Source organism: Enoplosus armatus, chromosome 8 (assembly GCF_043641665.1).
Source record: "Enoplosus armatus isolate fEnoArm2 chromosome 8, fEnoArm2.hap1, whole genome shotgun sequence".
In the NCBI taxonomy this organism is placed as follows: Eukaryota; Metazoa; Chordata; class Actinopteri; order Centrarchiformes; family Enoplosidae; genus Enoplosus; species Enoplosus armatus.
The window spans coordinates 5,122,974-5,134,005 of record NC_092187.1 but is presented as its reverse complement, the minus strand read 5'-3'; the positions used below and the strand labels follow the sequence as shown (position 1 = coordinate 5,134,005).

At 41.1% G+C, this 11,032-nt stretch overlaps 1 protein-coding gene across 1 annotated transcript; it reads right to left on the bottom strand.

Annotated features, from left to right (window-relative positions):
* Window positions 1-1,747: 1,747 nt before the first annotated feature.
* On the bottom strand, window positions 1,748-10,644 carry fkbp1ab (FKBP prolyl isomerase 1Ab). Its single transcript, XM_070910112.1, has 5 exons — window positions 10,509-10,644; window positions 10,307-10,354; window positions 7,162-7,274; window positions 6,195-6,355; window positions 1,748-3,176 (listed from the first exon to the last, which is right to left on the bottom strand). The coding sequence occupies exons 1-4, from the start codon at window positions 10,543-10,545 to the stop codon at window positions 6,227-6,229; spliced, it is 327 nt and encodes a 108-aa protein (XP_070766213.1). The 5' UTR covers window positions 10,546-10,644; the 3' UTR covers window positions 1,748-3,176; window positions 6,195-6,226.
* Between the last annotated feature and the right edge of the window lie 388 nt (window positions 10,645-11,032).

Here is an 11,032-nt window from a genome sequence, read left to right as displayed (position 1 = left end):
AACCTCATGACAGTCATCATAAGACCCAACTACCTAACCATGTGGGCATAGGTCGCTATTCTGTGTCTTTGTCTCGCTTCCTTGTGCACTCTGTTGGGGGTCAGGGACAGGCAGGGGAGACCAGGTCAAAGACCACATTCACCATGCCCTTAAACTATAACTGCAAATCTCTTCCTCGGGAACTGTTATTTAATGTGTTTTTCTGACTGCCTGGCAACAACTGGGACTTTTTTCACCTAACCATATCCCATGGGTTATTTTTCATCATTGATTGATTGGTTTTAAGTGTCCACTATATGGTACTCAGCCCATATGGGTTTAGACACTAGACCGCAATATAGATGATCACTTGGAAAATTGTAATGTACAGATCCACAATTTACAGATCCAAAAACTCCTTAATAAGATCACAAAAAACACAAAAATGCTCAGTCACCGGAGATACCGTATCAGTTCTTACTTGAACACCCACAGATCGTTGTCTTCTCTGTTAATTACAGTTAATGGCTGGTCCTGTGTTCAACTTTGGTTTATCCCAGATATCCTCCTTCCATTTTCCCTTATGAATCTTAATCTTCATTTTTGTTTGATTATATTTAGGCTGTACTACACTTCAAATTGTTCCTGAAAATATACGTCATAAAGAGAAACATGGCAGCACCATCCCTCAACCAAGGGTAATTATGTGCTCAATCCCAGTTAAAGATCTTAAAGGTCAGCCTTTCCTCTGGCAATTGTATTTCATATCTCTGTTTGACAGGACATCACTCCAACTCTGTCCCCTTCAATGGCCTGCTTTATTGTAAATGTATGTATAAATGTGATCCTACCACGGAATCATAACGTTTTGAAAAAGCTGAAATAAACAAAATCAAGACACATTTAATTCATTACTGAGTCTAAGGTATAGAAGGACACTGACCTAGAGTTTATATATATGTAACTGCTAACACCAGATCATGTACATCATGTACAGTGTTTTGACTTTTTAACCCCTTTGATCCCATTGTTCCTTTAAACTGAAATCTTATGATTTAGAGTTACTTATTGAAAATGTTTAATTTCCAGCAATTAAGTATTGCACTTCATAAAGTTGGGGGTTCACTTGAGACACATATCCTGATTTTTAGTACCTGTAGTAATACTCAAGCTCCAAATATGACTGGACTGTGCATTTTCCATAATGTGTAAAATTGGTGGAGGGCCTCTTTAAGCAATAGGATCCATATTTACGTGTTGATTGTTGACTGTCTTGTTAACCACTCAAAAATTGACATTTAACTTTGAAGATAGTCGTTGCCAAGGAGAGATGTACCATGATTCTTTACTTAACTAGAAGTAGTTATGCCACAGTGTAAACATTTAGTGTTTCAGTATAGAGGTACTAATTGGTCCTCAGGTATACTGAGTCTAAGGACAGAGAGCGTTGTGTGCTGTACCAACAGGTAAAAATATTTTAACGTCAAAACAATTAATCAGAAATATTATTAGATGATCAGGTTTTATATGTACAATGTGATTTCAACAAAGTAACGAGCAACTTGAAGCTGACAGCTGCTTATACATGTAATGGAGTAAAAAGTACAATATTCCGCCCTGAAATGTATTGGAGATGTATAAAGTGTACCTCAAAATTATACTAATTCTTTTTAGTAACGTGATGAGCGTTTCAGAAGTCAGCATAGTTTAATCCAAACCACCATTATGTTAGTGTAAAAGATTAAAAACATAAATACACATAGGCAAGTGGAGAGCACTTCTTTTATTTTAAATATGTCATCATTGGTTTAGCCTGCATACAGTTACGTATCAGCAAATAACTACACAGTACAGAGGTGGACTGCTGCCGCACCAGCTGCAGCTTGGCCAATATGTAACATCGACAGCCACAGTCAATATCTGACAGCCAGGCCAGCATATTCCTTCATTTAAACTCCATTTAAAACTATTTATTTGAGATACAAAACCACTAGGATGCCTGTGTGTCAGCATTTTTTTCTAGCACAACACAGACTTCAGTTAGGCAGTGTGGTACTTTTCTGACACTGGCAAAACAAACAAAAAAAAGAAAGAAAAAAAACATTATCTATCCTCATAGGTTATACATTAGCTTTGTTGATTCTCAGAGATAGAAAGTTGGCATCTGAAAAATACATGATTGTAGTTGTTACACAAAATAAGATTGGGGGAGGTCACAATTTGTTTGATTCCTCAACCCCCTTTTGTAAATATCAAGCATTTCCCCTTTTTTTTCTAAGAAAAAAATAACAAACTCCAATTGATGTGCGACAACGCAAATCCTGTCTTCGCACTGTTCAACCTGTGTATGGCTTTAAATGGGGTTTAAAGACTTGGAGAGATGAGAAGGCAATAATAACTCAAATCGGATGCAAAGCTTTCAACACGTACATACTAGGGTTTCCATCGGGCCTAGAACATGCAGACAGGGCAAGGTAGTAAACATGTGTCTGGTGAGAATATTTAGGCACACATTAGAGCTATCTACAACTGTGATTGGTTCTCCTTTGCGCCAATTACCCCTCTCTAGCTCACACTTCTGTTCACAATTTAAATGAAAAAGAAAACACAGTGGTACTATATAGAAATGAGCATTTTATGTATCAAACTCAGTTCCTGTGTTGCACCATTGAAGCCTCCCACGACTTGACATTTCTCTACAGGTAACCACTAAATTCAACACTAAGCCTCTCTAACAGAATCTCATTTCATCTGCTCTGATTTTAAGCTGGATAGGGATAGAAATGTGTGCTTTTCATTTTTCTTTTGTTTTTTGTTTCTGTAATATAACAAAGCACCAGCTCTCAAACATTATAATACTAGTACGCATTGACTCATAAGAGATGAAAGTCGCTGCTAGTGGTTCATTGGTATTTTGTACTTGTCAGCGAGACCATGCACAACCAACACAAAGAAAAGTAAAAGAGCAATTCAAAAAAATTCAAGATGAAGAACGTGGAGGTTTGTAAGGTTATGGCCCATAGTTTTTAGGAGGAAGAATATGATGGAAAAATATAATTCACTCAGTCACAGAGATAAAATAACACAAACTGTCATAGTTTGATGAAATAAGTAGTGGAACTATAGACTCAAGCCTCTTATAGAATCAAGTGCAGACTCTCCTAGCTTCTCTCCAGGTCACCCAGGTAGGAAGTCACCTGTGAAGACAACAAGAAGGAAAATTCAGGATTAAGTGCAAATAACATCGTGCCTTAGGTGGACCTCAGTTCACACAGCTCCTAAATCTCCAGTTAATGCACTAATCTGACTATCTGGGGGTTTGGTCCGTTGGTCACCTTACCCAAGACTGTGAGACAAGCGGGCTGGTACCAAAAATCATCTGTGTCCTGTAGCTCCCACTGACCAGTGTGTAATCTAATGCATTAGCATGCAGTTGGCTGGAGAATGTGCAGCAGCTATAAGGCAGAGCTAAAAACTGCCAGGTTTGTTTAGCAGACAGGCAACACAGAAATTATATTTTACTTAAAAAAACGAATTTGATCATGACTGTACCCTTGCCTACCTCAGTATCATTATTTTATTAATTTATATTTTCTACTATTATTATCTTATTTTATATATACATTATATTCCTATATTTTAACTTGTGCACTATTTTAATGTCTTATGTCTTATATTCTCTTTTTTTCTTTGTATACATACTGTATGAGTGTTGTTGGAGGGAGCCTGAGAATTAAGAATTTCATTGCCAATGACGGCTTCACTGTAATTGTTGTGCATTTGACTATAAAAGAATTTGAACTTGAACAAGACGTGTAGCCTCAGGGCTCGTAATGACCTTAATCCGCCACTGTTTGTTGCCATATCAAATGAGCACAGTCAATCACAAAAACACCACTGATAACATTGTGACTTGCTTCACAGAACTGATCATTTACAGCTTATAGAAGAACCATTCTTAACTTTACATTACTAAAATGTTTATTGTCATACTTTGGATAATATTAACCTACAGTTAACTATACATACTGAAAAAAGGTTCAGTACGCATGACACGGCTATGACAAACATGATTTTGGTAAAGGAGAAGTAGCCTGCACACTGAATATTACAAGCTCCCAAAAATGTAAATTTCAAAACTTCAGTCAGGCAAATATATTTGCCCAATGAACACGTTTGACCTTGAAGGTGCTGAAGTGCTGCATCATTACATTTATGGGAGCTTCCAAAAATACAAAACCTCCCACGAGATCAGTGTAACTTTCCAAGCACCATAAATGAGGTTTTGCATGTTTTAGCCTATCAACTATGAATCACTTATACTGAACATTACTGTTTCATTCCATTTTCCAAAGCATAACACAAGTTATTTGACTGGTTTCACACCTTCCAGGCAGTCACCGATTTCCATTTATTTACACAATTAAACTTAGCTTGGAGAGACTTGAAACTTGCTTGAAATAGAAAATCAACACAATGAACATCTCGAGCAGGGATTGTTTAAAACTCTCATGTTAGTGCATTCAAGGCTGCCCTGACATCTCAGATTTCAAAGTCGCCAAACAGCATCATTTTTAATGCTAGAAACTTGCATGCTTGTGGATTTGATTTTCCAACAATACAGTTTATGAATTCAGTGTAGTTAGGCAGCTTGCTCACAGATCTTGGTTGTTTCAGCTTTCATTCAATGCACTACCATGGACAGTTTTCATAATTGCCCCTGCTTGAAAAATAGATAATAAAACATTCACTATGATGGAGTACCAATCTAAAAAACTCTCTGCAAGTTAATTGTTTATGTAGTGAAATACATGGACACCATTGGCTGCCTGAAAGGTAGGAAATATAAAATGTTACCACTATTTTGGAAATAGGTTGACAGCACTAAAGACCTGATCATACCAGCATTTAAAACGATGCAGTTTGAATACAAATGAATGCAAATGTTTCATGTCGAGTTCAACTTTGGTGACCTTTGAGTTGCAAATTCGCTGCTAATTTGCAGATAGCAAACGGTCTTGACAGTCTGACCTTTGAGGGAACAGAGCGTGTCCAAAATGGAGAAAGCTATCGTAGCTTGTTAGCTGTGGGACCATCCACTTTTATTTAAGCTCCTCGACTGAAGTATAAAGTGGTATAAAACGGCCTCACAAAAGAGGAGTGGTTTAGAGACAGTTGTGGGACACGAGGCGGTGGTCCTATTGAATACACTTTCAGTTAGCAAGCTAGCTAGCTCGCAGAGCTGTAACTCTTTATTTATTTATATAGTGATTTAAATTATAAACAATCTTGAGAACAAAATGCCAGTGTAACAGGGTCTGCTCACTGTGTGATTCCACTTGCCATGTATCCAGTAGTGCAGATATAATGGCTCATGGGTGCCCTCTCTCAGTTGTATATTTGGCTTAGCACTCTACATAAATGTGGCCGGTTCATATCAATATGTCCTCTGTATGAACATGTTAGCATTGTGACTTATTGTAATGCTGCTACCAAGTGTAACAAGTGAATGTAATGCATTTTAAAGTGCCAAATTTTGTGCACTAATAATGTGAAATGATGTACTTGGCAAAGGAGCTAGCTAGCTGTTGTGCCAAAGTAACCTGCTGATCATAGGCCTTTTTCACGGAAAACATTTTAACATATTACAGAAGGAAAAGCACATGTGTAAATAATACATTTAATGATGGTCATTTAGCTGGTCCTGGTAATATGCATACTGACTCACTGTGGCAGAATGACAGTGAGCCAGTATGCATAATACTGTTGCTTACAGGCACACTTGAATAGAACAGAGCCATCGTTGTGAAAAAGGCCTATTTGTGGTGTGCTTGGTCTGAGCCAACAATTGCGAGCCAACTGTATGACTGAGCAGTACATATATTCTGTTTCTATCCAGACAATAAACATCAGCACGTAAATAGATGCAGGCTTCCAGTCCATCATTCCTTCCAAAAAAAAAAAAAAACACCGGGGGGGGGGGGGGGGACTCTCACATATTCCCAACTTGCTAGCATGTTAGCCGTTAGCTTGTGGGCTACATTATTTCACCAACGAGCCCTGTGAGTTATGACTTTGTCACCAAGCATCTATCACCACCTATTTCACGCTGCTGATTTTTGCTGTGTCACAGGAAGAACGTGATTTGGAGCTGAGACTTTGCGTTGCGAAACCAACAGTAACCGACAGATAGTAAATTGTTGCAGGTTACTTACACAAAACAAAAAAATTAGGCAGTGAATTTGTTTCATTCCAAACCCAGCAGCTCAACGTCAAAGATGAGGGTGGCGTTAGGAGGAATGATGCCCGGGTGGCCTTTGTTTCCATAAGCGTAGTCAGGTGAGCAGGTCAGCTTCGCCCTTTGACCAACACTCATCTGGAGGTATGAGGAGACCGACGATACAAACGCAGGAGAGAGAAAGAGACAACAGGGGTAACATGGAACAGCTAGTCTGCAACATAACATACAGTTAATTAGATCATAATGCCCTCTCTGCAGGTGAGGGGGATAATAAACTACAGGGGACAGTGAAAAACATCTCTCTTACTAAAAATGCTTCATTATTTCGAAATCTAATCCTCCACTCTTTATTGCAGAATATGTGATGTTGCAATCATTGTAAGCTATTTAAACAGATGCCTTATTGAAATATTAAAGACTGATGTTCCAACCCACAAACATGGTATATCGAGCACATGAAGCTACACTGCCACAGTGAGTCCACAGGACCATTCACCAGCCACCTCATCTAAATGCTGGCGGGCTGAGTGTGTGAGATATAGAGCTGCGTCCGTGCTGTACTGGCCCAGTGTTTGCGGTGTTAATGGAAACCTTGGTCAGTGAAAACATGATAATGGAACCATGCCAATGAATGAATGTATCTCAGCAGATGAACTAACAACATTATCAACAGGAAAATGTGATTTCTTTCATGCAATCCAAATTATTTCTGCCTCTGAATCATGAAGCTGCTTAGCCGCATGACTTTTTCCTAGAATCTGTTCCAATGGCATTTATAAATACACTGTCACATGTCAAGTACACCGGTCTTCTGAGGGGATGAATGAGTGCAACCTGCAGAATATGAATTCACAACGCTAACATTTAGATTCATCAAAAGACTGACTTAAATGTATGTGCATGTCTTATATGCGCAGCGTGCTTCCTGTTCTCCAGCCTACCTGCACTACACCCTCTTCCCAGCCTCGGATCACTTCCTGCTTGCCGATCTTGAACCTGAAAGGCTTGTCCCTATCACGAGATGAGTCAAACTTGCGTCCGTCTGTCAGGGAGCCTGCGAACAAGGAAACGGAGAGAGTCAGAAAGAAAGAGGAGCAGCTGCCAACGCACAGTCTTATCCTGTGTGTGAAAAATCCATCCATTTCCTCAACATGCACAACAATACAGGATTTATCATAAGGGAATTCCTGCTGCAGAAACTACAAACCAGATCATGACTTTAAAAAAAACACAGGCTCTCTGTGCAGCAACATTCAGCATGACGAAACTGTATTTATAACATTTCCTAAAAACACTGGAAACAAATAGATCTTCCAAGCTTGTCTGACATCCACTTCCCTTCTACGTGTATATTGAGAGCGCAAATGAAGGGATTCCAAGGATCTCAGAAATAGCTGCTGCAGCTGTCTGCAGGGTGGGTTTCAGTGTGACAGTCAGGAAAACGCAAGCATCAATCTGCAGAATAGCACCCCCCCCCCCCCCCCCACCAAAGACTACTTACGCCAGCGCTATTACTGTTATTAGCACCAGCAAGGCAGTATGTGTGTGTGATGGTTCAGTGTGATGTGTGTGTGTGTGTGTGTAGTGTGGGAGAAGGGGCGACATCGTGCGTGTTGTTGGGCACATCAGGGGGCGGCTGGCAAGATGCAGCCTGTAATCCAGGCAGTGTTGTGGGTGTCCTGTCCTCTTCTGGACATCTAGATAGCAGCCTAATGGAATTATCTGTCAGAGCTGAAAGGTCCTATCCAAGCATCAAAGCTCGTGAGCGTCAACACACTGAATTTCTCATTTCACCACCAAACAACACTCCGTTGACATTTTCACACGCCAGCCATTTCCTGCAGACAGAGCCTTTCCAAAAAAACTCAAAAAAGTTTTGATCTTCTACATTTATAAAGGCTTGTGTAATGGAATATCCTGTTTCATGTCTCATTTCAAGGCTGACAGGAAGGGAGACCGCCCAGAGGGGAAATCCTGCAGTTTGTGTGATATAAAAAAAAAAGAGACGAAAAAAAGACGTAGGCTCATGCCTAAAAAGAAATTAAAAAAAATACTTCACTGTGCAAGGCCCAACTCGGGTCTTACTTCAGGTTACATAATCTGGAAGTTGGAGGCTTGTGTTACACAGTGAGTTATGTCTGTCTTACCAGGCAAGAAGACTGAGACCAGCTTTGCCAAACTGAGAACAGGTGCAGACACATATACAGTCGAGCAGGCTGGGAAGCAAAATCCATCTGAAATCCCATTTTGCTGCTGATGCTACATGTTTCAGTGTTTGTGCTGTATTAAACCGAAGTCTCTTTCAGTACATGTCCAGCCATGCTAGCAGAGTGGCTCTGTGAATATATGTCTGTCTGTCTGTCTGTCTGTCTGTTGGTCTGTCTGTCTCGTCCACCATTTTGGTCCAGACAGAAATATCTCAACGACCACAACCAGAGGATGAATTCTAATAAGATCCCCTGACTATTCCTCTAGCGCCACCATCAGGTTGACATTTGTGTTTCTGAGTTAAATGTCCCAACAACTATAGGACAAACATTCATGCCCTCACAATGAATGGTAATCCCTTTAGGGATGCCCACATTTTTCATCTAGCGCCATCATCAGGCTAAAATGTGTCCAAAACCAAAAATACCTGCACAACTAATGACATTCCCATCAGCCTCAGCTGTGCTTTGTGTTTAAGGCTAATGAGCAAACGTTAGCGCAGCCTCACAGCAGTGTGGCTGCAGACTCTTGTTCTGAAACAATTAGGCAGTTAATTCAAGCCACAGAAAATTAATCGGCAACTACTTTGATAATCGATTAATCGTTTAAATAATTTTTCAACATCCACTGGCTCCAGCTTCTCTCTTTTGAATATTTCCTATTGTCTAACCTTTTATTATACTGATCTGATCACCTTTGGGGTCTTTTTTTATACCGTTTACAGTTTTTGGACTGTTGGTTGGACAAAATAAGAGGTTTCAAGGCGTCAACTTGGGCTCTGGGAGACTGTAATGGGCTTTTCCGTATTTATTACAACATTGTAGAGACCAAATGATTGATTGATTAATCGAAACAATCTGTGCATTAATCAACAAATGAAAATAATGATTAGTTGCAGCCCTGTATATGATACTGTATATTGGTCCTGGAGCTGTATCATGGTTACACAGAGAATTAAAAGATCCAGCTGACATTAAGTGATACTATATAGTCCTGTATAGTTGGAATACTTCAAATATTCAGTGTGATTCAAATGGTGTGTGTCTCCGGAGGAAATATTACAGGAACACAGTGAGTCCGCCGCTATTTAAGTCGCCCAGACGGTTATAATCCGCTCAACTAAACGCCATCAACCCCCCCAGAAACTCCAACAAAGACAGAAAAGCGCTGGAAATCAGACGGGATTTAAAAGCCCGCTGTCTGGTCTGTCTGTCTGTCTGTCTGTCTGGGCCTCTGAGTGAACCCTACGTCGGAATGCGTCTGCGTCTCTCTCTCTCTCTTTTCCTTTATTAATATTAATCCTCCAGACGAGACAAATCGCCACGTTATCCGCCGGTCTTGATGCGACCGCGACGGACCGCTCGGCCCAAACTGGAGCGCGCATTATTTTACGCAGTGATGACTCCGGAGCGCTGTCTGTCCCCGGGACAACACCGCCACCGCTCCTGCCGTGGACACCGTCACACCCGGGTGTCTCCGGCACAAACGCGCTTCCAGGGAGCGAAAACGTGGCGAAGGGGTTAAATTTTCACGCAGCCCAGTGTGTGACTGACAGCCGTGCCTCTTTGCCCTACTGAGAAACCTCTGCCTGGACGGTCTGAGGGTGGAACATGTTGTCGGTAGTTTGCGGACTCCACGGCGCGTAGAAAAGTGCTCTCATGCCGCTGGAATCATCTCCTGTGAGCATTGTCAGCCTCCGCCGCGATACTGACGGCATCACCATGCCTGGCTGTTTCTCTCACGGCTGTAGTAGACAGTTGCCCACAGCCGTCACTCCACTTGTACGGCCTTCATGAGTCGGAATAACCAGCCGGAGCAGCTAAATGTGCACAATCTGTCCATGCATGCAGAGTAACAAGTTTCTCATGTCAAACTCACCAACATAATGCACCACACACGTCTGTCCTTTTTTGGGGAAAGTCCTTCCTGTGGAGAAACCAAAGAGGCGCTTGTTATAACGGGCACACTACGCAATTAAGGCGGTGTTTCTGCGGCTGTGTTGGATATATGCAAACAGATAAGTGCAAATGTGCACTTAGTCGTGCACACAGCGCGTTTCCTGCTCGTGCAGTCGCTTTACCGTCGCCCGGGGTTATAGTCTCGATCTCGACTCCCATTTTAGCGGCGTGTTTCTGGAGCTTGTCCCTGCACCCGGCTGCACTCTCCCGCAGTCTGTCTGTCTGCTCCTCCAGCGGATGTTCTCAGCTGTCTGTCTGTCTCTCTCTCTCTCTCTCTCTCACTCCCTCTCTCTCTCTGCAGGGAGACCAGCGTCAGTCGCAGATATTACACAACAACACTTCCGCCCACAACCTCCAAAATAAAACCCGCACCGAGGGATTTCAGCAGACAGGGCAGGCCCCCTGGCGGCCACTGTGGAGGGTCCACCACAACATGAGTCATTTCGATTAAATGGCTGCATTAAAATGAATTAAAAATGAATCACAATCTACACAACCATCAAATAGGCTGTTTTTTACCTATTATACATAGGTATATTGTGTAAATGAATAGGTCAAAATAAAATAAATTATTATTATTATGTTAAAATAATATGTAACAATAACAGTGAAATATTATTCAAATACATACTAATAAAAGGAAAAT